The sequence below is a fragment of the Pituophis catenifer genome, unplaced genomic scaffold (assembly GCF_029215685.1).
Source record: "Pituophis catenifer annectens isolate HBS135680 unplaced genomic scaffold, rPitCat1.0.hap2 SCAF_1, whole genome shotgun sequence".
Classification (NCBI taxonomy): domain Eukaryota; kingdom Metazoa; phylum Chordata; class Lepidosauria; order Squamata; family Colubridae; genus Pituophis; species Pituophis catenifer.
Genome location: NW_027256881.1, coordinates 339,468,664 through 339,495,814, shown reverse-complemented (window position 1 = coordinate 339,495,814; position 27,151 = coordinate 339,468,664). Strand labels below are relative to the sequence as shown.

The 27,151-nt window shown below is 41.6% G+C and overlaps 1 protein-coding gene across 1 annotated transcript in view; it reads left to right on the top strand.

Moving 5' to 3' along the window:
• Positions 1-27,151, top strand: part of LOC139308342 (calcium/calmodulin-dependent protein kinase type IV-like) — a 63,813-nt gene that overhangs the window by 24,243 nt on the left and 12,419 nt on the right. Inside the window, exons 3-8 of the mRNA XM_070931854.1 lie at positions 1,085-1,147; positions 8,819-8,901; positions 11,295-11,367; positions 18,982-19,072; positions 21,366-21,440; positions 25,267-25,342. Of these exons, the coding sequence (XP_070787955.1) occupies positions 1,085-1,147; positions 8,819-8,901; positions 11,295-11,367; positions 18,982-19,072; positions 21,366-21,440; positions 25,267-25,342 (461 nt within the window). The remainder of the gene's footprint in view (positions 1-1,084; positions 1,148-8,818; positions 8,902-11,294; positions 11,368-18,981; positions 19,073-21,365; positions 21,441-25,266; positions 25,343-27,151) is intronic.

The window sequence follows — 27,151 nt, the reverse complement described above, 5'->3', positions numbered from 1 at the left end:
CTTGACCTTTTCAACCCCTCCTTTAACACAAAAGGAATGATCTCAAAGTCATATTACAAGTAGTCCTCGACTTACAACAGTCCGTTTAGTGACTATTCAAAGTTACAACAGCACTGAAAAAAGTGACTTATGACCATTCTTCACACTTACGACCGCTGCAGTAATCCCAATGTCACACGACCATAATTCAGATGCTTGACGACTGACTGATATTTATGACGGTCGCAATGTCCTGGAGTCATTGGTCATGTGATCGCCTTTTGCGGCCTTCTGACAAGCAAAGTTAGTGGGGCAGCTAGATTCACTGTACAAGTGTGTTACTAATTTGAAAACTGTCGTGATTCCCTTAACAACTGTGGCAAGAATGGTCGTAAAATGAGGCAAAATTCACTTGATAACTGTTTCGTTTAGCAACAGAAATGTTGGGCTCAGTTGTGGTTGTAAATCCAGGACTACCTGTATTTACTATTAAGTAGTGCTTAACATAACTTGAGAGCCAATGGTGAAGACAAAGGTCAGAATCTGGGAAGCTATGAGTTCTAGTCTGGCCTTAAACACAAAGCCATCTAGGCCAGTCATTTTCTCTCAGCCCTAAGAAGGAGGCAATGGCAAAATCATTTGTCCATATAGTCTTGCTTTTCCTCAATCCTAGCATCACCCAGTACAGGTAGTCCTCGACTTACAACAGTCCATTTAGTGACCGTTCGCAGTTACAACATCACTGGAAAAAGTGACTTATGACCAATAGTCACACTTATGACCATTGTCACATGATCAAGATTTGGACACTTGGCAACTGACTCACATTTATGATGGTTGCAGTGTCACCAGATCACGTAAATGCTTTTCGCGACCTTCTGACAAGCAAAGTCAATGGGGAAGCCGGATTCACTGAACAAACGGGGTTATTAACTTAACAACTGCAATGCTTTACTTAACAACTGTGGCCCAGAAAAGTCGTAAAACGGAGGCAAAACTCCCTTAACAAAGGTCTCATTTGGCAACACAAATTTTGGGGTCAATTATGGTTGAAAATTGAGGACCACCTGGATAGCAACATTATTGTAAATGTTATTCTTTGCAGATTGACAAGAAAATTGTCAGAACTGAAATTGGAGTTTTGCTGAGGCTCTCCCATCCAAATATTGTAAGTAACTGATCTCTGTAATATTTAAAATGGTTAGCTTACATTGGTAATCACATTTGGTTTGTTTTCGTGACATGCAGAGGTGTTTTTTTTTTCCATCTTCTGATTTCCTGTTGCCGAGCGTCCAAAATACAGTCACGTGACTGTTGGAAAGTCCAGCTGTGAGAACTTCGAATCTGGGTCGTAAGTAACCCTGGGGAGGTCCGTCACAACTCTGAATGGTCACTAAGCTGTAGCCCCGCAATTGTTTTATTCTTTCCTCACAGGGAGCTGCTTCAGCCAATGTCTCTTTTTGGATTCCTTTTAGATAGCCTTTATTGTCATGTTTTACTGTGGGTACACTGGCACACATTAAAAATGAAATGCTGTTGCCTGCTTTTAAAAGTGTATACATTCTTTTGTATACATACTTTTGTGTATACATACCATGTGTATACATGGGTCTGTAGGTATATATGTATGTATGTATATAGTATGTGCCTATGTGTACAATAGGCACATACTATATACATACATACATATATACCTACAGACCCATATACTTAAATACATACACACACACACACACACACACATATATATATATATATATATATATATATTTCTTCTAGCCAGGTTTTCCCTACGTAACCAAGGTTTTTTGTAGCTCCAGCTCAGTAGAATCACATCTACTCGGTTCTGGGCTTTTTTCTTTTCTAACAGCTAGCAAGCTCTAACTGCTAGGTGGGAGACCTAAATAGATACGTAGGGTTATGTAGGTCTCCCACCTAGCAGTTAGAGCTTGCTAGCTGTTAGAAAAGAAAAAAGCCCAGAACCGAGTAGATGTGATTCTACTGAGCTGGTTCAAAAAACCTTGGTTACGTAGGGAAAACCTGGCTAGAAGAAAAACACACATAAATCCTACGAAGAAGTAAGAATATATATATATATATATATATGTAGGTCTTTGGTTATTCGGGTCTTCTCCCACGTAAAATTGGAAGTGTCTTGGCGACGTTTCGACGAAGTCTCATTCGTCATCTTCAGGCTGGTGTTCTCGGCTTCGTGCTTCCAGGAGCAAGTTGCTCCTGGAAGCACGAAGCCGAGAACACCAGCCTGAAGATGACGAATGAGACTTCGTCGAAACGTCGCCAAGACACTTCCAATTTTACGTGGGAGAAGACCCGAATAACCAAAGACCTACATACAAACACCCGCGAAAACCTGAGAAAACAAATATATATATATATATATATATATATATATATATATATATATATACATACATACATACATACATACATACATACATACATACATACATACATACATATTAATATTAATCACTGTCCATCTTTTACATCTCTTCCAGCTCCAAAATATTCCTCTTCAGTCCAAGGGACCATAACCGTCCTATATTTATGGCTTAATTAAATTGGCATTTCTATTATCAATTCCCTCCTTAATGATTCCGAGCATGGAATCCTTTTTAATAGATTGTAAGCCGCCCAGAGTCACATGACAGCGAGATGGGCAGCAAATAAATTTAATCAATAAATAAATGATAGCTGTTGCACTCTGGATTTTCATTGAGATGTCCACTATGAAACCAAGATCATGATCTGTCTGCCTGCCTGCCTGCCTAACTGCTGTCTGTCTGTCTGTCTGTCTTTACCTGTCTGTCTGTCTGTCTGTCTGTCTGTCTATCTATCTATCTATCTATCTATCTATCTATCTATCTATCGTCTAGTTAGCTATCATCGATTCTATCTATCCATCGATTCTATGTGTCTGTCTGTCTGTCTGTCTTTATCTGTCTGTCTGTCTGTCTGTCTGTCTGTCTGTCTATCTATCTATCTATCTATCTATCTATCTATCGTCTAGTTAGCTATCATCGATTCTATCTATCCATCGATTCTATGTGTCTGTCTGTCTGTCTGTCTATCTATCTATCTTCTATCCACATATTAATGTATCATCAGATAGATCCGTCATCCATCTCTCTAACAATCATTTATCTTCTATCATCTTTTTATCCATCTATCTCTCTATCCCTTTCTATCCCTCCCTCTTCCTTGGCAAAATGATTGATTCTATGCAGGGCCCCTGAGAATATATCAAACACTATGAATTTCTTTCTCCTACATAGTTACCGATCTACCGTAGTTTCTTGCACGGACAATAAAATCTCAGCTTTTCTTTGTTTCGGTTTTTTTTTTTTAAATCAAGCTTGTTTTTTCTTCTCTGTACAAATTTCTTTGTTTGTTCAAAGTTCCATTTAAAAAAAAAAAAGAGAGGAGATGAGAAATTTCATTTCATTGTTTACCCTTGCGACGTGTAACTTTCCCTGCTGCTGCCAGCGTTCAGCTGATAGGAAGTGATAATAGGATTGCAAACTTTTGAAGTTAATAAGAAAAAGATTGCAGAGCCATGTATTAGAAGGAAGCATTAAGCCTCTTCCTGGTGTGACTGGTATGTATTGTAGGATGACTGAATGAAGCACCCTGAGCTGGGGAAGTAATGATTAAAGTGGTATGAAATTCACAGTGTCACTAACATCTTAAGAAACTATTATGGAACAATTTTCTGGGAGGAAGGGAGGGTGAGCTAGAAAGAGAAAATTCGAAGGGCGGTTGCAAATATTTCCCTCTCCCCTAATAGGCTCTGGGTTTTAGCTTCATTGTATTGTCATAAAGAATACAAAAAGCTGTGATTTCAGGTTGCCTTGACAGCTGGGAATCTTTCAATAATCTTGTGATTTACTTCCTTTGTTGCTAAGCCTAAGCCTCAAAAAATTAAACCTTTTGACGTCTGTTTATTATATTTAGATCAAATATAATATTCGTGTATATTTATAATAAATATAAAAATGTATGATATATTTGCTGGCTAAAAACTCATCAAAATTACTTCCAGGCAACATTTTTTAAAAAATAGTTCATGCCTTCCATTGATTTTTGAGTTGCAGTTATGCAGTGTGTATAATGCTTCCTATTAGATGTGAGTATGGCTGTTGGTTTCAGTTGTACTATGGTTTTTTTTTCCTCATTATACAATATGTTGCTCTTTCTCACCAACACCTTGCAATGATCCACACAGAGGTGGAGTTCAGCCGGTGGGTGGGCCCAGGGGTGGGTTCTACTTACCTTTACTACCGGTTCACAATGGGATCGCTTCTGCACATGCGCAGATCGCCAATGACGATATCCGGGGCAGTGGGCGGGGCCTCCCGCCAGTCTTGCGAACCAGTCGGAATCAGGAGCAACCCCCACCCACCCCGTCGTAATGCCATCCTATTTAGCCATGTTTTCGAGGCTGGACACACGCGTGGAAGGCGTGTGTGTGAACAAAGAGCATGCACAGAAGGCCAAGAACATGCACAGAAGGCATGCGCGGAAGGCAAGCACGCAAAGCAAGCGTGCACGTGTACAGCAAACCGGTGGTAAGAATATTGGAAAGCCACCGCTAGATCCACAGCTGATGCTTTGATTGATGGATTACAGGTAGACCTTGACTTAACCACCATAATTGAACCCAAAATTGCTGTTGCTAAGCCAGGCAGTGAGTTCTGCCCCATTTTACGGCTGTTTTTGCCACAGTTGTTAAGTGAATCACTGCAGTTCTTCAGTGAACCGTGCGGTCATTAAACGCATCCGGCTTCCCCCATTGACTTTGCTTGTCGGAAGCCAGCTGGGAAGGTTACAGATCAGTGGTGGGTTTCAAAATTTTTTACTACCGGTTCTGTGGGTGTAGCTTGGTGGGCGTGGCTTGGTGAGCGTGGCAGGGAAAGGATACTGTAAAATCTCCATTCCCTCCCCACTCCAGGGGAAGGATATTGCAAAATCCTCATTTCCTCCTGATCAGCTGGGACTCGGGAGGCAGAGAATACATGGGGGCAGGGCCAGTCAGAATTTTTACTACCGGTTCTCCGACCTGCTCAAAATTTCCACTACCGGTTCTCCAGAACTGGTCAGAACCTGCTGAAACCCACCTCTGTTACGGATGGTGACCACATAACCCCGGGATGAAACAGTGCAACTGTCATAAATACAGGCCAGTTGCCAAATGCGTGAATTTTGGTCACATGACCATGGGGATGCTGCAGCTGTCATTATTTTCAGTGCTCTTGTCATTTTGAACGGTCACTAAGCAAATGGTTGTAAGTCGAGGACTAGCCCTCAAGTTGGTAGCGACTCTTAGCAACCACAGAGATAAATTTGTCTTTCCTCAACCTGGTCCATCACGGCGCCCATCATCGCTGTAACAGAGTCCTTACATTTTGCTGCTTGTCTTCTTTCTCTTCTCTTTCCTTCCATCTTTTCCTGGCATTAAAGCTTCCGCTAGGGAGCCGAGCCGAGTCTTTGCTTAATGCATCCATAGTACGATAATCTGGGCATCTGTGCCATGAGTGAGACCTCTAAATTGATTTGTTTGATGATCCATTTATTTTTAGCCTGTCCATAATAGCTCTCTAAAGGCAAAATTCAAAAACATCAACACTCTTCCTATTTCGCTTCTTCAAAATCCAATTTTGGCTTCCATAGTGAGGGACAGTGAATACTATTGCTTGCTTTAGGTGGTTACAGGTAGTCCTCGACTTACAACCGTTATGGAGCACAGGTTTTCTGTCATATGTCATGACAGTCATAAATCAGCCATGTAACCAACCTGATCATATGATTATTATTTTTTTGCAGTGGTCATTAAGTGAATGCAGTGGTCATGAAGCAAACACTATGGCCATTAAGCAAATACTGTGGTCCCCCATGCGATCACTCACCTAAACAGATAATTCCCATAGCACTGTCTTATGCCTAAGGATATCTAACCATGCAGTAGGACTGCATTACTATTACCCTTCTCATCTTTCCTATTACCTACTCCTATTGGTATCTTATGATTTATCACTTTGTTGCTTGTATGCACACTGAGAGTTTATGCACCAGAGACAAATTCCTTGTGTGTCCAATCCCACTTGGCCAATAAATGTTCTGTTCTGTTCTGTTCTGTTCTATTCTATTCTATTCTATTCTATTCTATTCTATTCTATTCTATTCTATTCTATTCTATTCTATTCTATTCTATTCCACCCCACCCCACCCCACCCCACCCCACCCCACTCCACTCCACTCCACTCCACTCCAGAGGTGGGTTTCAGCAGGTTCTGACCAGTTCTGGAGAACCGGTAGCGGAAATTTTGAGTAGTTTGGAGAATCGGTAGTAAAAATTCTGACTGGCCCCGCCCCCATCTATTCTCTGCCTCCCAAGTCCCAGCTGATCGGGAGGAAATGGGGATTTTGCAGTAACCTTCCCCTGGAGTGGGGAGGGAATGGAGATTTTTCAGTATCTTTCCCCTGCCACGCCCACCAAGCCACACCCACAGAACCGGTAGTAAAAAAAATTGAAACCTACCACTGCTCCACTCCATTCCATTGTCAGCAATGGGCAATATTTGAAGGAAACCAGAAGTAAACGTTGATTTCTGGCAAGAAATGCTGTAAATCGTGGTCACATGACCACGGGATACTGCAAACAGCCACCAATGCTGCTTGATTGCCAAAAACCCAAAGTGAGATCACATGATTGCAGGGGAGCAACCATCGCACTTTGAATCTGGGTCATAAGTTCATTTTGGGGAGTATGTTGTAACCTAAAATGATCACTAAGTAAATTGCCGTATGTGGAGGACTATCTGTATAAAACCTTCCTGGGATGGATTATAGACCTTCACTTAGTTTTCCACAATGCCCTTAACTTTATTTTTAGCAGTGTCTCTGACATACCATTGTTCTGGGTCAGAGCAGAGATTCCACCGAAGGACCCAGCTGGCAACTCAGTTTGGACTTTTTAATATAAATTAGCACTTTCTTTTAAAAAAATCAAATCAGAACAGTTTATGTGTCTGAATCATTATTGGTGAGAAAATTATGCAATTTGCATCAGAATGAAAACTGATCTAATATCAGTTTTTTGCAGCAAAATTACCAAAATAAAACTGAATCATCATTTTAAATTCCCAGTTCTCCAAATGTGCCAGGTTACAAAGAACATTTGAGAAAAAAGGAAAAAGACCTGTTAGAGAAAATAGTTTACAAAAGAGAAAAAAGGCAAACAAAATGTATATAAAGCTAATAGAATGGAATGGAATGGAACAAAAAAGAACAGAACAGAACAGAACAGAACAGAAGTGTTAATACCACTTTATAATGCCTTGGTAAGGCCACACTTGGAATATTGCATTCAGTTTTGGTCGCCACAATGTAAAAAAGATGTGGAGACTTTAGAAAGAGTGCAGAGAAGAGCAACAAAGATGATTAGGGGACTGGAGGCTAAAACATATGAAAAACAGTTGCAGGAACTGGGTATGTCTAGTTTGATGAAGAGAAGGACTAGGGGAGACATGATAGCAGTGTTCCAATATCTCAGGGGCTGGCACAAAGAAGAGGGAGTCAAACTATTCTTCAAAGCACCTGAGGGTAGAACAAGAAGCAATGGGTGGAAACTAATCAAGGAGAGAAGCAATTTAGAACTAAAGAGAACTAAGGAACAATTAATAAGTGGATCAACTTGCCTGCAGAAGTTGTGAATGCCCCAACACTGGAAATTTTTAACAAGATGTTGGATAACCATTTGTCTGAAGTGGTGTAGGGTTTCCTGCCTGGGCAGGGAGTTGGACTAGAAGACCTCCAAGGTCCCTTCCAACTCTATTATTCTATTCTATTCTATTCTATTCTATTCTATTCTATTCTATTCTATTCTATTCTATTCTATTCTATTCTATTCTATTCTATCCTATCCTATCCTATCCTATCCTATCCTATCCTATCCTATCCTATCCTATCCTATTCTTTATTGGCCAAGCATGATTGGACAAACAAGGAATTTGTCTCTGGTGCATAAGCTCTCAGTGTACATACAAGCAAGTGATTAATCATGATTATAATCATAAAATACATCTTATGTATCTTATATTTTAGAGAAAGTGTACTACATATAGCCCTTTACCAACAACCATTTATAGTGACTGTTTGAAGTTCCATGGCACTGAAAAAAGTGGCTTAACGACCAGTCCTCGTACTTATGACTGTTGCAGCATCTTCACAGTCACATGATCAAAATTTGGGTGCTTGGCAACTGGCATGCATTTATTCCTGAGATCATGAAATCTCAATTTACAATCTTCCCAGCAGGCTTCCAACAAGCAAAGCCAACGGGGAGAGCTGCATTTGCTTGACAATTGCATGTTTCACTTAACAACTGCAGTGATTTTCTTAACACCAAAAAGGTTGTAAAAGCAGGTGCAACTCACTTAACAACCAACTTGCTAAACAATGGAAAATGTGGTCCCCATTGTGATTATTAAGTCGAGGCTGACCTGTAATCTGGATAAGAGGTTTTAGTACCATTTTGAAAATATTTTTAATTTCAACCCAAAGGGCACCATAAACTTGTGAAATTGATAACCCTCCGTTAAAAGATTTGCCAACCTCTAATGTTGACGCATATAAAGTCATAAAAATCAAGCAGATTGAAGTTACTTTCTGCATGATAACTTCGAATGGACAGTTTTCAGTGGGGTCTGAGCATGCAAACGTGTAAATATTCGGAATTTCCATTGCTTTTTCCTAATTTCTGCAAGGCTTTTACATCAAAGTTATTCATCCTCCTCTATTTCTTCCCGCTTGCTTTTAGATCAAACTCAAAGACATCTTCGAAACCCCCACAGAGATCACGCTCATCCTTGAGTTGGTGACAGGTGGTGAGCTGTTTGACAGGTAACACAGGAGAAACCTTGGCTTAATTGGCAGGTTCTTAATTAAGGATGACTAATTGAACAAAGGAAAGGAGAGTAAATTTGTTACCATGGGGAAAAAGATGCGTTTGGGATGCAGGAAAAGTGCTTGGTTTAATTCACAACCAATCTCTAAGCTCTAATTTCCTTAGCTTGCCTTCTACCCTGTTCCTTTCTGGCTTCAGCTCTTGCTGAAAATGGAGATAGTTAATTTTTATATATATATATAGAATTGGTGGGCATAAATGTGCCTGCACCAGCCAGGTTTCTTTGATTGACCTCACTTTAATTTGTTTAAGATTTTTTTAAAAGTTTTTTTACCTACAGAGCTAAAGGGGAAATGACCAGTTGCAAAGAGAAATGAGAGATTCCAGCATTGTCTGTGTTTTCAAATAGCTTGTAGCTTCACCTACAACCTAAAGTCCTTCTTGGAAAATAAATACGATGGGTGGCCGTGACCCACTGGGACGGGGAATTAATCATGATGTTTGAGAATGGCCATTGCAAGCCAGGCATGAAATGAAAATATGAAATGGAAGGCAGCAAGAAGAATAGAATTAGCCAGTGACCTGGAGGGGAAAAAAGCCAAGTCACAGAGTAATTCTATAAGAAGCCAGATAAATTTCCATGAATATCTAGTCATTAGTAGAGATTAAGAGTAACTGCTGATAACAATTGCTAGGATATATGTAAAGAAAGTTTCCCCCCCTTCATTCCTGATTTTGAAAAGCTAATCGGGATCAAGCCTGGTTAGTTATGGATAGGAGACCACCAGGAAATCAGGGCTCTTGAATAAACTGGGAATTTGAAAAAAATATCCTGCAAAGCAAATGTTTCCCCTCTCTTCCAAATAAGTTTCCCTCCCCTTTTTTCTGTGAATATTTAAAGGGGAGGGTAAAAAAATCAAGACACAACCAGAGCCCCCACTCCCTTTTTAAATGTGTGGCACTGTTAGCCCTTTGAAATAGTCCAGACAAGAAGCGCAACAATGAATATCAACTCTACCTTTATTGTAAGGTTATGTTAATAGAAACTTGCAAATCTAAACATATTTCTCCCTTCCTTTCCTTTTACTTTCCCCCCAAAAAACTAGGGAGAGTCCCTTCTGAGAAATTTTCCAAGCCCTCCCTCTATCTATGGACTGAGATACCTTTGCTTATGTTGATTGTCTAGGCTGCAGGTCTTTCTTCTATCTCCCAATGCCTTTTCCTTCTGTCCCCCAAAGCCTTTTGCCCCCAAGACTTTCCCTTCTGACTCCCAAGATTTTCATTCTGTCTCCCAAGGCCTTTTCCTTCTGTCCCTAGTACCTTCCCTTCTGTCTCCCAAGGCCTTTTCCTTCTGCCCCTAATACCTTCCCTTCTTCCTTCCATCTCCCAAGGCCTTACAACTAAAAAAAGTGACATACAACTGGTCAGAATCAGAATCAGTTGGAAGGGACCTTGGAGGTCTTCTAGTCCAACCCCCTGCTCAGGCAAGAAACCCTATACAATTTCAGACAAATGGTTGTCTAATCTCTTCTTAAAAACTTCCAGTGTTGGAGAATTCACAACTTCTGGAGGCAAGTTGTTCCACTGGTTAATTGTTCTAACTTTCAGGAAATTTCTCCTTAGTTCTTGGTTGCTTCTCTCCTTTATTAGTTTCCACCCACTGCTTCTTGTCCTGCCTTCAGCTGCTTTGGAGAATAACTTGACTCCCTCTTCTTTGTGGCAACCCCTGAGATATTGGAAGACTGCTATCATGTCACCCCTGGTCCTTCTTTTCATGGACATACGCAATTCCACCAACCGTTCTTTATAAGTTTTAGCTTCCAGTATCCTTTGTTGCTCTTCTCTGCACTCTTTCTAGAGTCCCAACATCTTTTTTACATCATGGTGACCAAAACTGGATCCCCCCAAGACTTTCCCTTCTGTCTCCTGTCTCCTAAGATCCTCCTAAGGATCCCTTCCATCTCCCAAGCCCTATGGAGGTTCTCCCTCATGCAGGAAGAATTAGGAAATAAAGAGGATCACTTCTTTCAAAATGATGTTCATCGGCATATTTTTTTTTTAAAAAAAGACATTTGAATTGAACAGATTGCTCTGTTAAACTATGCAGTCCTGGGACAGAGAACCAAGGAGGAGGCAATGTGTGAATGGTTGCCTAGCAACCCCTGCAGCGTTCTCCCTTTTGCATCCACCAGGAAGAGGAATGTGCTGGTTGCCTAGCAACCTGCCATTCCTGCCCTCTCTGCTTGCAAAGCTTCCCAGCCTCCTCCTTCTTGTATCACACATTAAAGCAGCAGAAAAGAAACTAGTACACCCACAGACTTATTTATTTTTAAGTATCCCCCCCCCCCAAAGCAGATTTACAAACTGGCAATCTATTTCTTCTCTGCAGGATTGTGGAGAGGGGATTTTACAGCGAAAGGGATGCAGCCCACGTGGTGAAACAGATCCTGGAAGCTGTCTCCGTAAGCCATTTGAATGTTTCCTTCCTTTTCCTGGATTCCGTGTCCTTGCATCTGTTTTGGAGGGTAGAATTTTGGTTGCCAAGGAAACAGAAATATAAATTTTGCCACCTTTCAAAGGCACCTTTTCTGTTAACTGGAATTTGGTAGGCAGGCACACAATCGAGGTCTCTGCTTTTCATGGATCTGTGCAAGAGTGCCTCTCTGATAGTGGGAGGTGTAGTTCCTTTTTTGAAGTTATGACTTTATTTTTTTTTTCAATGTTCCAATTAATATTATCTTTGAAAGCTCCTCTTCAGAAAGCTCTGAAAGCAGCAATTTATGGGCATCAGCAGCTTCCCTATGTTGGTGGTAGTAATAATAATAAATAGCGGACATTGCACTAAACTTCAAAGCTCAAAGTTCAAAGCCTTTATTGTCATTGTATATCATGTATACAACGAAATTGGTTTAGCTTCTACTGGTGCAGTCCATACAAGAATACAAGACAACATGAATAATATAAAGAATAATCCTTATACAGGTAGTTAAGGGAAAAAATAACTAGTCATACGTTTCCATATGTACGTCATATTCTGTGCAACATGTCTATTGCTCAAAAAAATAAAGGGAACACAAGCAGAAGACATCCGAGATCTGAATGAATGAAATAGCCTTATTAAATACTTTGTTCTTTACATACAGTATTTTATACACTGCTCAAACAACTAAAGGGAACACAAAACTACAACAACTAAAGGGAACACAAAACTACTGTATGTAACGAACAAAGTATTTAATAAGGCTATTTCATTCATTCAGATCTCGGATGTCTTCTGCTTGTGTTCCCTTTATTTTTTTGAGCAGTGTATATTACACTAGTTGGGCTATACTAGCTGGAGATAGTAGAATAGAGGAGAAAAAACTGGAGAAAATCACAAAATATAAAGACTTGCAAGGAAAAGTAGAAAAACTGGGGCAAAAGAAAAACAAAGATAGCCCCAATAATAATTGGTGCTGAAAGAAAGGGAGAGATGCAGAGAAAAAGGAAGTAAAGATGAAAAAGACAGCTGGGAGTCCTCTACATCAGTGTTTCTCAGCCTCAGAAACTTTAAGATGTGTGGACTTCAACTCCCAGAATTCCCCTGGTGGGGAATTCTGGGAGTTGAAGTCCACACATCTTAAAATTGCTGAGGTTAAGAAATACTCTTCTACATGAGATAGAATACAGTTTCTGTAAATCCCAGTTTGCAGCGGTTAGGGATCGTGAAAATCATCTGTTTATCCAACTGTCCTCTACTCAAAATATCTTAAAATCTTATCAACATTCTATTCATACAGTATGTACTAATGTGCACAATATTTTTATTGTAGTTGCACAGGGCTGATTGAGAGAGTAGGATCACAGTATGCAGGGTGAATATTTTCTCCCCTCAGTCCCTGACAACCAGCTGTCTCTTCAATAGCTAGAAATGAAGAATAAATTTCCCACCAAATCCAGCCCCTCTTCTGTCAGATCCTGGAATTTACTCTGACCCCATTACAAGTGGTCCTCGTTTTACAACCACTCATTGGTGACCGTTCAAAGTTACAGTGGCTCTGAAAAAAGTTATTTATGAGCTTGTCTCATAAAGTAACAGCGCTCTGTGATGGACGCATGACCACAGAAATGTCTTCGGACAACGATGGCTCAATGGCCTTGAAAAGGAGATGAGCACTGCCCCTTAAAGTCCACAACGATTAGCGGAGCAAAATACGTAGGGCCTCTTCCTCACACTTATGACCGTCGCAGCATCCTCACGGTCACGTGATCAAAATTTGGCAACCAGCACACATTTACGATGGTTGCAGCATCCCAGGGTTGTCATGTGGTTGCCATTTGTGACCTTCCCAGCCAGCTTCTGAAAGGTAAAATCTATGGGAAAAGCTGGATTCGCTTAATGACCTCATGATTCACTTAACAACTGCAGGAATGTGCTTAACAACTGTGGCAAAAAAAAAGGTCATAACAATTGGACACAATTCACTTAATGACCACTCTGCTTTACTGATTAGTTTGATAGATCTTTATAGAAATAGCTAGTTTATATTATCACGAAAAAACAAAAAGTTGTGGTTTGAGGTTAATGCTTTACTTTACTGCAACAGAGGGAGTCGGAAGTCAACGCTTCTTCTTTTTTTTTCTCAACCCTTCCTCACTTCTCATCCCCCTCCCCTTTCTCCCCACCCCCCACTGTTTTCCTATTAACTTTTGTATTTTTGTATCTTATCAAAACATTAAATGGAATAACCGCTCGGCTCAGTAAAGGAAATTCTGATCTCAATTGTGGTCATAAGTCAAGGGCTATCTGTGAATAGTTTTGCTCCGAGTTAAAGCTAGTGCACCCAATCTAGGAGAATACTTGGCTGCATAATTTCCCCTGGGATTTGGTTGCGACTGAGTGCTGTCTTGGAAAATTACTACGGGTGATTTCCAATTTAGTTTGCCCCCAGCACACACCCAGTCGATCTGTATGTTCAGATCACAGCAAGCGCACGCGCGCTCAGTTCAGCGAGCCAAAATAGAGCTTGAGGGTTATTTATAAAACATCAGCAAAGATTTTTTTTTTTTAAATTAACCCGCAAAAGATAAAATGCAGGCAAATCAGTGAGCTTGAGAGAGAGATGAAGAAGAACTGACCTCAAAATAAATTGAAATTTCCTGAGCCAGTGGTAATAGTCCTGGGGGTAATTAACGTGGAGAGAGTGGCCTACGGCTATTTCAGCCCTAACTCTTTTACGTACATCACTGCAGTAGAATCAAGATGGAAAGTAGGACATCAGGTGATCCTTTCTCTATTTTGCACCATCAAAGAAACTATTTAATGGACGGCAGTGACAGATCCAACCTGCCACAGGCAAACTCTTTCTAGGCTAAAGAACAGATGAGGGAGAAATTGGAACAGAAAAGAAGTATTAGAACAGATTCAAAATCACACTACGCCGCTTATTTGGATTAACGTGATTTGAAATATCATGATTTACAAGTGGAGGAAGTCCTCGACTTACAAGAGTTCATTTAATTGGCCGTTCAAAGTTATCACGGCACTGAAAAAGTGAGTTATAAAAGTGAGCTTTTCACACTTAATGACCATTTCAGCATTCCCCTGGTCACATGATCAAATTTCAGATGCTTGGCAAAGGGGTTCATATTTATGAGGGTTGCAGTGTCCCAGGTGATCGTGTGATCCCCTTTTGTGAACTTCTGACAAGCAAAGTCAATGAGGAATCCAAATTCACTTAACAACCATGTTACTAATTTAACAAATGCAGTGATTCACTTAACAACTGTGGCAAGAAAAATCTTAAAAGGGGGCAAATTTAGTTAACAAAAGTTTTACTTAGGGCTCAATTGTGGTTATAACTTGACCACAATTGTAGTCCTCCAGTTATAACCAGCTGCTTAGTGACCGCTTGATATTATCACAGATCATTACAACTTATAGTTCTGATGGCCAGGACCCCACCTCCACAGTCTCATGATCATATTTCAGAACCATTACTCACCAACCGTTCTGCATTTAAAGCCCACAATCAAATGACCACAATTTGCAATGTATTTGCCAGACACAGCCTTTTGCTTCTGCTTTTTGACAAAACACCGGTGAACAATGGGCTTGCTTAATGACTGTGGCGTTTGCTTTACAGGTACTGCAAACAAAGTTGTAAAATCATATTGCTGATATGGGTGACCCATTTTTCAACTGTCATGATTTATCTCCCTAATGGGCAGCCTCCATTACAGTCATAAATTAAGCGTTACCCAGGGGTGGGTTTCAAATTTTTTTACTACCGGTTCTGTGGGCGTGGCTTGGTGAGCGTGGCATGGTTTGCTGGGCGTGGCAGGGGAAAGATACTGTAAAATCTCCATTCCTTCCCCACTCCAGGGGAAGGATACTGTAAAATCTCCATTCCTCCCCACTCCAGAGGAAGGTTACTGCAAAATCCCCATTTCCTCCCGATCAGCTGGGACTCGGGAGGCAGAGAATAGATGGGGGCGGGGCCAGTCAGAATTTTTACTACCGGTTCTCCGAACAACTCAAAATTTCCGCTACCGGTTCTCCAGAACTGGTCAGAACCTGCTGAAACCCACCTCTGGCGTTACCTGTACAGTGCTGTTTATGTCTAATTACAACAAGTAGTCCTCGACTTACGACCGCAGTTTAGCCCAAAATTTCTGTTGCTCATCGAGACAGTTGTTGAGCGAGTTTTGCTCCATTTTACGACTTTTCTTGCCACAGTTGTTAAGCGAATCACTCGGGAGTTAAGTTAGTAACATGGTTGTTAAGTGAATTTGGCTTCCCTGGTGACTCTGCTTGTCAGAAGGTCGCAAAAGGTTATCACTTCAACACACACACCGAACCGAGGCGAACCAGTAGCAACCCACTACTGCTGCCAAGCGTCCAAATTTTGATCATGCAACCATGATGGGGATGGGGATGCTGCAACAGTTTTGTGTGTGAAAAACAGTTGTCAGTCACTTTTTTCAATGCCATTGTAACTTTGAATGGTCACTAAATGAATGGTTGTAAATCAAGGACTATCTATAAATTGTTTAATTTGACAAACAGATTAACCAACCAACTTTACAGCTCGTTGTGAAAGTATTTGAGCTTTGTGAATGTGGAAGCTGCCAGCAACGGAGGGAATGGAGAGAATAATTCACAAGCGGAGAGAAGGTGGCTGGTTTCACCTTGCAAATCATACATTAATCTTGGTTTGCAGTGACACCCCCTTAAGGGACTGTTCTTACTCGCTCTTAACGTGTAATTCTATTCAGCACGAGTTTCATAAATAACATTCCCGAATCCTTTGAAATGCAGAAAATTCCATATTTGGTATTCAGCCCCCTCCCACCCGGCCTCTGAGGAATTGCTCCCTGAAGAGAAGCCAGCTTAAAAAACAGGACAAGCAGGGGGGGAAAATGGCAGCGTGTATTTGGCATTAAGCTCCTTCCTGCGGTCTAAATTTCAGCATGGCATAAAAGAACAAGAAGAAATCTATAACTCTTAAGAGGGAATATTAGTAGGCCGCTGTTTCTCGGTACTAAAGGTCAGGGAAGATGGTTTCCAAGGCAACCAGGGGTTTTAAAATATGAGAGAAATTCATATACAAAAGTGGTCCCATCATTAGCTTTGTGCAAAATTTGGCTCCATCATTCGGGGGGTATGAAAGAAATGCTATTGAACGGATAGAGTTCTTAACAGCTGAGTGAATGAAAAGAACAATTGGGGTTTTTTTCAATGCAGGACAAGGGTGTCCGACTTTTGCCACTTTAAGACCTGTGGACTCCAATTCCCAGAATCCCCCAGCCATCCGAACAACAATACAGAGCAATGTGCTTTTGCTGTGCTTAAACTCCTGATATAATTATTTAGAATTATTCAGAAATAATCCAACAAAGGCTTCCCACCGTTTTTAAGCAGAAGCAGCTCCTTTGCACTTTCTGCCTATCATTTCAATAGGAGAGAATATCATTTGTTCCTATAATTTGTTCTCGTGCCTGTAATTGTGCCTCTACTTTAATTTATTCACAGCACGAGTGTAGAATTGCCCATCATTTGGTCAGTTTGTGGTTGCTGTGTAATCTGTGAATATACTGTATGTGCCTTTATTAATGATTTGGGAGAAAACAATAAAATAAAAAGAAATTAGCAATTGAAGTCACTATTGTGCTCGGGAACTTAGACTTTTATTTGAATATCTTAATAATTCAGAAACAAGGCTATAACTACCCTGCACAGAATGCAAATAGAGTTGGTGCAAGCTAATAAATTTAGAACAGAACAAAACAGAACATCGTCAAAGTTGAAAGGGACCTTGGAGGTCTTCTAGTCCAACCCCCTTCTCAGGCAGGAGACCTTATATAATAAGATACCAAATAATGGTACACTAGGCTTGAAAAGTCTACAGATAGTCCTTGAGTTACAACAGTTCATTTAGTGAACTGTTAGAGCCTGGTAGTACAGTGGTCTAAAGCACCCTGTTATTAAGACCAGCTGCCTGCAATTACTGCAGGTTCGAATCTCGCCAGGCTCAAGGTTGACTCAGCCTTCCATCCTTTCTAAGGTAGGTAAATTGAGGACCCAGTTGTGGGGGCAATAAGCTGACTTTGTATAAATATACAAAAGGATGAAGGCTATTGCTTAGCACATTGTAAGCCGCCCTGAGTCTCCGGAGAAGGGTGGCATATAAATCAAATTTAAAAAAAAAAAAAAGTGACTGTTCAAAGTTACAACGGCATTGAAAAAAATGACTTATGACCATTTTTCAAAGTTACAACCTTTGTAGCATCCCCATGTTCACCAGATCAAAATTCAGATGCTTGGCAACTGGTTCATACTTATGACCATTGCTGTGTCCCGGGGTCATGTGATCCCCTTTTGCGACCACCTGACAAGCAAAGTCAATGGGAAAACCCAATTCACTTAACGACCGAGTTACTAACTTATCAACTGCAGTGATTCACTTAACAACTGTGGCAAGAAAGTTCGTGTAACGGGACAGAACTCACTTAACAAATGTCTCAGATAACAACAGAAAATGTGGGCTCAATTGTGGTCGTACGTCGAGGGCTACCTGTTTCTGTAATACCTTGTCGGTTTACATTGGAATGCTACTACAAATAGCCCTTGACTTACGATGATTCATTTAACAACCATTAAAAGTTATGATGGTGCTGAAAAAACTCTTGTGACCGATTCTCACACTTTACGACCGTTGCAGCACTCACATGATCAAAATTTGGGCACATGGCAACTGACATCCATTTATGATGGCTGCTGTGGCCTAGGGACACATGATGGCCATTTGCGACCTTCCCAGCGACTCCTGATAAGATTAGTCAATGGGGGAAGCTGGATTCCTTTAATGACCGTGACAAAAAAAGATAGTAAAATTGGGCAACAGCCACATTGATTAGCGACAGAAGTTCTGACCCCAATTGTGGTCATAAGTTGAGGCCTACCTGTATTACTATAGGTAGTCCTTGATTTACATCCACAATTGAGCCCAACATTTCTGTTGTTAAGTGAGACATTTGTTAAGTGAATTTTGCCCCATTTTACAACCATTTTTACCTCAGTTTTTAAGTGAACTACTGCAGTTGATAAGTTAGTAACCCAGTTGTCAAGTGAATTTGTCTTCCCCATTGACTTTGCTTGTCAGCAGGTCGCAAAATGGGGATCACATGACCCTGGGATGCTGCCACCGTCATAAATAGGAACCAGTTGCCAAGCATCTGAATTATGATCACATGCTCATGGGGATGCTGCAAAGGTGAAAAAAGGCCATAAGTCACTTTTTTCAGTGTTGTTGTAACTTTGCACATTCACTATTGTAAGTTGAGGACTACCTATACATGATGTTTTAAGTGGTGGTACAAAAATGCCACAAGTTGGAAAAATTTGAAACTGCATCAAAATGCTACCTAAAGTTACTTTGTCATTTGAGGTGGCTAATAACTTGATTAAATACATTAAAGAAATAAGAAATAATTCATTGGCTTGTGTCAAAAGGAATCCTTTTTGACAGCATATAGAGGTAAAGGACTTTTTATTACAGAAATGTTGTGTGATTTTCTGTCTTTGTCGCTTTTAGTATCTGCATTCAAATGGAGTTGTCCACCGTGATCTCAAACCAGAAAACCTTCTCTACGCAGATCTCTCCCCCGATGCTCCTCTCAAAATTGGTATGTGTGGGATGAAATAAACAGAAAATATTATATAATGAAATTCTTTTAACAGACTAATGGTGGGAGAGTGGTATCCATTGTTCACAAATATCCCCTACGTGGAAAAATGCACCATTATGGCAATTAACATCAATTGTGTGATGATGTCGTTTTGCAGGCGTTGCAAATTATGTCCTTTGCGTCAATTCACGTCTTTTGACGCAAACTGATATAAAGGTTATAAATCATCAATAGAAATATGATCCAAAGTGAGGGGGGGGGGGAAAGAATTTATGATACATTATGTAAGATGTTATCTAATGTGATATTTGTATATATTTACATGGTTTGCATTATGCAGTTTACACAAATGACAGGATTTTGAATTTAACAGACTTTTGAGAGAAATGGGTGTTCTTTCTATTAGATTATACCTTAAAATATGGGTTGACTAATTTAACAGCACACACACAGAACCACAATGACTTATAAAAATTCGTTTATTGGCCGTTCGAAGTTACATCAGTGAAAAGGTGATTTTTGTTCGTTTTTCACATTTACAATCATTACAGCATGTGATCAAAATTCAGACGCTTGGCAACAGGCTGATATTTATGACGGTTGCAGTGTCCCAGGGTCATGTGATCACATTTGTAACCTTCTGGCAAGCAAAGTTAGTGGAGAAGCCAGATTCACTTAACAACCATGTTACTAATTTAACAAGTGCAGTGATTTACTTAACAACTGTGGCAAGAAAAATCATAAAATGGAATAAAACTCACTGAACAAATGTCTCACTCAGCAACAGAAATTTGGGGTTCAATGGCGGTCGTAAATCAAGGACTACCTGTATTAGAATTACTGTTTTAACAATATTTTCTGCTCTAAGCAGAATGATGTGGGACGTAGTGGCTCAGTGGCTAAGACGGTGAGTTTGTTGATCAGAAAGGTTGGCGGTTCGAATCCCTAGTGCTGCGTAATGGAGTGAGATCCCGTTACTTGTCCAAGCTTCTGCCAACCTAGCAGTCCGAAAGCAGGTAAAAAATGCAAGTAGAAAAATAGGGACCACCTTTGGGGGGAAGGTAACAGCATTCCGTGCGCCTTTGGCGTTTAGTCATGCTGGCCACATGACCACGGAGACGTCTTCGGACAGCGCTGGCTCTTCGGCTTTGAAACGGAGATGAGCACCGCCTCCTAGAGTCAGGAATGACTAGCACATATGTGCGAGGGGAACCTTTACCTTTATCTTTAAGCAGAATGACACAACATTCTTTCCTTACAAATACTTTTGTCTATTACTATAGCCCATAATGGAATATCAGTAACATTCTGCATGATTCTGTTAATTACTATGATTTTAATATACAGGAATAATTACTCTAGTGAGGACCAGAGGGCCAAATCCTAACTGAGTCTCAAGGGTGGGAGATGGCTTAAGAATCAATTGATCTAAAATTCATCCCACAAAGAGTGCATATCCATGGGGTCTTTGGTGCCCTCTCAGCTTGGTGATTTTCTTGCAGATGGTTCATTACTCAACTAGATAACACCATCAGCATTGCTGATGTTACCTAGGTGGGTAGTGAAACGTTTGCAGGTAAACAATTAAGCTCAGAGAGCATGAAAGAGAGAGCACCAAGGACTCCATAACTGAATCCTGAACTACGAATATTCTCTTCTCTTGGAGTTTCAGATTCTTATTTGGTTGGCTTTCTTATGCTGATAACGTTACCTAGTCATTCACTGGGTAATGAACTACGAAAAACATCAACCAAGCTAAGAGAGCACCAAGGAGTCCACAGTTCAACCCTGAGCTACTGATAAGGTAGACCTTGACTTGTGACCACAATTGGGATCAGAATCTCCGTTCCTCAGCAAGCAGATTTAGTTAGTTGCATTTGATTTTTTATTACTTTTTTCCCACGGTGGTTAAGCGAACCACTGAAGTTGTTAAATGAATCACATGTTCATTAAGCGAATCTGGCTTCGCACATTGGCTTCCCTTGTTGGAAGCCCCCTGGGAAGTCTGCAAATGGTGACCACATGATTTCAGGATGCTGCAGCCAGAGTAAATATACAACCAAAGGACCTCCAGCACCACTCCCACCAACCCTGACTGGGCGAGCCACTAGATTATAAAATGAGAGCAAACCCCACTCCCTACAACCACTGATGATGTTCCCTGGCTTGGTAATGAAACGTCTGCAACAAAACAACCAAACTCAGACAGTACCAAGGATCACACCGTTTTAACCCTGAGCTACAAATATTCTCTTTCACGCACAACACAACAATCTCTGTTTTCTCCCAGGTGATTTCGGTTTATCTAAAATTGTGGATGAGCAAGATACGATGAAAACCGTATGCGGCACACCAGGATACTGTGGTGAGTATGTGATGGAGAGCAATGGGGAAGTCTATCCAGGTTAAGGAGGTAACAGATGCAAGAGAAAGGGAAGCTCATTCATTACTCTGGACCCTATTTCTAAGAAGAAAGTGCCCAGCTTTATAAACAACTGTGCTCTTTTAAGAAAAGATATTTTGCAGGAGTACTATATGTGGGGTGTGAAAATCCAGATGTCGACTAGGTGCCAGCAAAATGTTAGACTTTCTTTCTCTCTACTGCTTCCTAGTGGTCATGTGAAGATTTGCAACTCAGATCTGGTGGTTTCTTTCAGTTTACCAGCCAGTCTTATTCCACCTAAAACCTGTTTCTTGCTACTGTTCCCAAATCAGTGTGTAAACTGCACATGATAGAAAGTGTCATCTGATTCAGGCATTATTTTATTCTATAAAGCAGTGTTTCTCAACCTCAGCAATTTTAAGAACGGGTGGATTTCAACTCCCAGAACTCCCCAGCTAACATGTTGAATTCTGGGCGTTGAAGTCCATCCGTCTTAAAATTGCTGAGGTTGAGAAACACTGCTATAAAGTATTCCATTTTATCTCTTGTTGCCTTTTTAACCCTGGGCCATACTTAATAATTGTTCTGTCAAATTTTCCCTAGAGGAAAGCCTCTTTATCCTTTTAAAAACCAAAGCAAACCTTTGTAACCTTTAATAAGGTAGCATTCCTGAATTGGGTTATTACCCGGTCTCTTTTTACACACAGAAAGATACAGATATTCCGCTTCCAAGCGCCCATTACAGAACGATGGTGATAATATCATGTTTCTTACGGAATTTTTCATTTAGCTTTACCCACTGATCTTCTGAATATCAGCTAGCTCTCCATAGGAACTTAGTTTCATAGAAGAAACCTTTCCTTTATTTATTTATTTATTTATTTATTTATTTATTTATTTATTTATTTATTTATTTATTTATTTATTTATTTATTTATTTATTTATTTATTTATTTATTCGATTTATATGCCGCCCTTCTCCGGAGACTCAGGGTGGCTTACAATGCGTTAAGCAATAGCCTTCATACTTTTGTACATACCTGTTTAGTAGGGCTTTTGGCCCCACTAAGCGGTGTTCTTTTTTTATACAAAATCAGCTTATTTCCCCCACAATCCGGGTCCTCATTTTACCTACCTCGAAAGGATGGAAGGCTGAGTCAACCTTGAGCCTGGTGAGATTTGAACTTGTAGTAATTGCAGGCAGCTGGTGCTACTTAACAGCACTTTAGTCTGCTGTGCCACCAAGGCTCTTCTTAATTCTTTGTTTGTGCGTGCGCATGTGCGTATGTGTCTTTGACTCACTGTTGACTCCAACCAACCAGTAGAACTAATCCCTTAGATTTCTTGGCAGCATTTTCAAAAGTGGTTTCCCGTTCTTTTTCCTGCTAGGGAGATGGACTGGCCCAAAGTCACCCAGCTGTCTTCCTGCCTAAGGCAGAACTAGAACTCATGGTCTCCTAGTTTATGGCCTGATGCCTTAACCCCATGATGGCGAACCTATGGCACGCGTGCCACAGGTAGCGTGCGGAGCCATCTCTGTGGGGACGCAAGCCGATCCCCAGGTCAGCTCCACCGTACATGCCCGTGCGCCTCCTGCTGATTTTCCAGTCTCTGTCGGGAGACATGCGCGCATGCGCAGGGGGGGTGGAGTGCGGCCCCCCCCACGCACCTCATTTTTGGTCCCAGGAGGCTTCAGGGAGGCCTGCTAGCACCAAAATGGGGGTCGCACATGCATGCGTGGGGGGTGGGGGGAGTGCAGGAGGGTTGTGTGTGCGGGAACGGGGCCTGTGGGAGGGCATTGCATTATGGGTGTCGGCACACGGGTGTGCACTATCGCGCAGCACCCGAGGAAAAAAAGGTTCACCATCATTGCCTTAACCACGACATTGAGTTCTCAAGAGCCAGGATTTAGTGGTGAAGCTACTGGACCAGAAGTGGGGAAATCCAGGTTCAGGGGGGACTTTGAGCCAAGCCCACCCTCTCAGCCCAAGAGCTAAGGTGGGCCCATTAATGATGAAAGAGGTGGACTAAGAATGGGGAGACCCAGGTTCTAGTGCCTCCTCAGCATGGCAACCAAGAATTTTCATCATCTCAGATCAGCCATCCTTCTGTCCATTCTCTAAGGAGCAGAAAACCTGAAGGAAACTTTCCTGGAATAAATACATCTAGAATCATAGAATTATAGGAGTGGAAAGGTCCTTGGAGGTCTTCTAGTCCAAGCCCGTCTCCAAGAAAGGAGATCTTACTGCATCCTGAACAAATGGATGTCCAACCTTTTTTTTAAAACCTCCAGCTATGGAGCACCCACAACTCTGGGAGGCAAGCTGTTCTACTGATTATTTTCTGTGTCAGGAAATTCCTCCTTAGTTCCAGGTTGGATTTCTCTTTAAGGAGCTTTCACCCATTGCTTCTTGTCCCGCCCTCAGATACTTTGGAAAATAAGTCGATCCCCTCCATCCTGTGTCAGTCCCTCAAGTACGGGAAAATAGCTCTCGTGTCAGCTAATCCTTCTCTTCCATAGGTTAGACATACCCAATTCCCTCAACCGTTCGTCATATGGTTTATGCTACCCGCTATACTAGGTTTCCTTAAAGAGAGGTTCTTTGAAATTCCCAGAATTCTCAGCAATGGCCACGTTGAAGTATTCCCCTCTGGAAAGACCATTGGAGAAGTGTTACAAAGCTGGTGGAAAGATGCCTTAGTTCAGGGGTGTCAAACAGAGCCTTGGTAGTACAGTGGTTTAATGCACCCTGTAATTAACAAAGCTGCCTGCAATTTCTGCAGGTTCGAATCTTACCAGGCTCAAGGTTGACTCAGCCTTCCATCCTTTCTAAGGTAGGTTAAATGAGGACCCAGTTTGTGGGGGCAATAAGCTGACTTTGTATAAATATACAAAAGTATGAAGGCTATTGCTTAACGCATTGTAAGTCGCCCTGAGTCTCCGGAGAAGGGCGGCATATAAATCAAATTAAAAAAAAACAAAAACACCTCAAGCCCGCGGGCCGGATGTGGCCCACGAGGTGCTTAAATCTGGCCCGCAAGGCTGCCCTGGAAACAGCAAAAGAGCAGCCTGCGGTGCCTCTGCCAGCGAAAAGGGAGCTCGGGCAGAGGGTTGCAAGAAGCCATCACAACCAAAAATGGAGCTTGGGAACCCGTTGTCACTGGCAGAGTGCTCAGCCTCAATAGGCGCCCCGACATGAGTGACATGAAGCTGGCCATACCCACCCCTGCTCCCCCGAGGTCAAACACAACCCTGATGCAATCCTTAATGAAATAGAGTTTGACACCCCTGCCTTAGTTAAATGAGATAATGGCTGCCTGGCCTAAAGGATCTGAATTGCAGACATTCAGACAGCCACCAGATGGCAACAGAGAAAGTTTTATGGAGCTTTTCTACCATCTAGTGGTCATCTGGTTTTAGCATCCTCATTTTACCACTTATCCTGTCTCAAATGAGAAGGCTTTTGGGCAGATCATTTGGGCTACAGGTATCTTTAGGCTTTATCCGTTCTGTTTCCAAGGGCCACCAGGGAAGAATGGGCAAACAATAACATGCCACTCTCTTCTCCTTCCCCATGAGTTTGCAAAAGTGGAAGTGATAGTAAGTGTCAGGTTGGAAAACATCCAAGAAAATTGCCCATCATCCGTGAAGGAGTGTGAGTTTTCACCATTTATGCTTAGGGGAATGAGCAGGGAAGAGAGTCATAGCGGGAGAGGGGTGGGTGGGAAATGGAAGCCAAGGTATGTCTGCCAACTCTTCTCTCTCTTTCTCGATTCTGTCTTTTGTTTATTTTCCAAATACCTTCAGCACCCGAAATTCTCCATGGCTCACCATATGGCCCTGAAGTGGATATGTGGTCTGTAGGCGTCATAACATACATTTTGTGAGTAATGCTAAAATACTTTGACACAAAACTCCTGTCGTGGTGATTTGCTCAATCGCACTGTTCCTTTCAAGCACGGCCCAGCAAACAAACATGATGTGAAATATGCCTCGTCTTATTCTGGGGTTGTTTTTGGGTTTTTTTGGAGGAGGAGGTGATTCTCATCCACTCATAATTTCTGCTGTTCTCTGCTTTCAGCTTAAAAATAAATTAGATCCTTTCAGCCCCATCTCTTTACCTCCCACTCTCTCTCTCTCTTGTTTATTTCTCTCTCCAAATAAATTCACGAAATTTTTCTGACTTCCCCCCCACACACACATACACACACATAAATGCACACTGGCAGGCATGCTGTTTTCTTTTTTATGTGCTTTCAGTGTATTATTTAAAAAAAAAAGGAATAGGCAAAAGTATAAGAATGTCAAGAGGGGTCTTGTTTCAGGTTGTTCTGGTAAAAAACATCTTTTCCTATTCTTGTCCACAAAGCTTCAGAAAGAGTACAAGTAATCCTTAGCTTACAGCCAGGGGTGGGATTCAGCCGGTTTGGACCAGTTCAGGAGAACCGGATGCTAATTTTATATCTGGTTCGCCAAACTGGTAGTTGCAGGGACTGGCTGGCCCCGCCCACCCTGCCCCTCCCCTCCCAGGAGCCTCCACGCCAGTGGTGGGTTGCCCCTGGTTCGGACCGGTTCGCAAGAACCAGTAGTAAAATCGGTGGGAGGCTCCACCCACTGACCCGGATGTCATCAAAGTTGATCTGCACATGCGCAGAAGCTTCTGCGCATGTGCAGAAGAGCGCATGAGCACGATGCGAACTGGTAGTAAAGGTAAGTAGAACCCACTCCTGCTCCACGCGGCCCATTTTGGATGCCAGCTAAGTGCAGTGCCTGTGCGGAGGCTCTGGGAGGATGAAAAATGGGCCTCCCGGAAGTTCTGGAAGTCCAGAAATAGGTCCATTTCTGGCCTCTGGAGGGTCTTCGGAGCCTGGGGGAGGTGGTTTCACCCTCCTAGAGGCTCAAGGAAAGCCTCCAGAGTTTGGGGAGGGTGAAAATGCCCCCCCCCACTGTGATGTAGGAGGCTGAGTAGGCCACGCCCACCATGGCCACGGCCACCCAGCAACCGGACAGAGAACCGGTTGCTAAAATATTTGAATCCCACCCCTGCTTACAACCATTTGTTTAGTGACCATTTAAAGTTACAACAGCACTGGGAAAAAAAGTGATTTATGACACGTTGCAGCATCCCCACGGTCATGTGATCAAAATTCAGGCACTTGGCAACTGACATGTACTTCTGACGGTTGCAGTGTCCCCAAGTCGTGTGATTCCCATTTGTAACCTTTCCAAGCTGGCTTCTGACCAGCAAAATCAATAGGGGGAAGTCAGATTCGCTGAGCCACTGTATGATTCACTTAACAATTGGAGTGACTCACTTAACAACTGTGGCCAAAAAAAAAAAAAAAAAAGTTGTAAAATGGAATGAACTGCCCCCGGAAATATGTAAAATCTCCGACCTCCGGGTGTTTCGCTGCGCACTGAAGACCCTGTTGTTCCGCCAGGCCGGGCTATCAACATAACGATTTTAAATTGGGGTATTTTAAATTTTTGGGATTTTAATTGGAGCCTAATTATTTAATGATTTTAAATTTTAATCGTTGTTTTGTTTTGTGTTTTTAAATAGGCTGTACACCGCCCTGAGTCCTTCAGGAGAAGGGCGGTATAGAAATAAAATAATTATTATTATTATTATTATTATTATTATTATTATTATTATTATTATTATTATTATTATTATTATTATTATTATTAA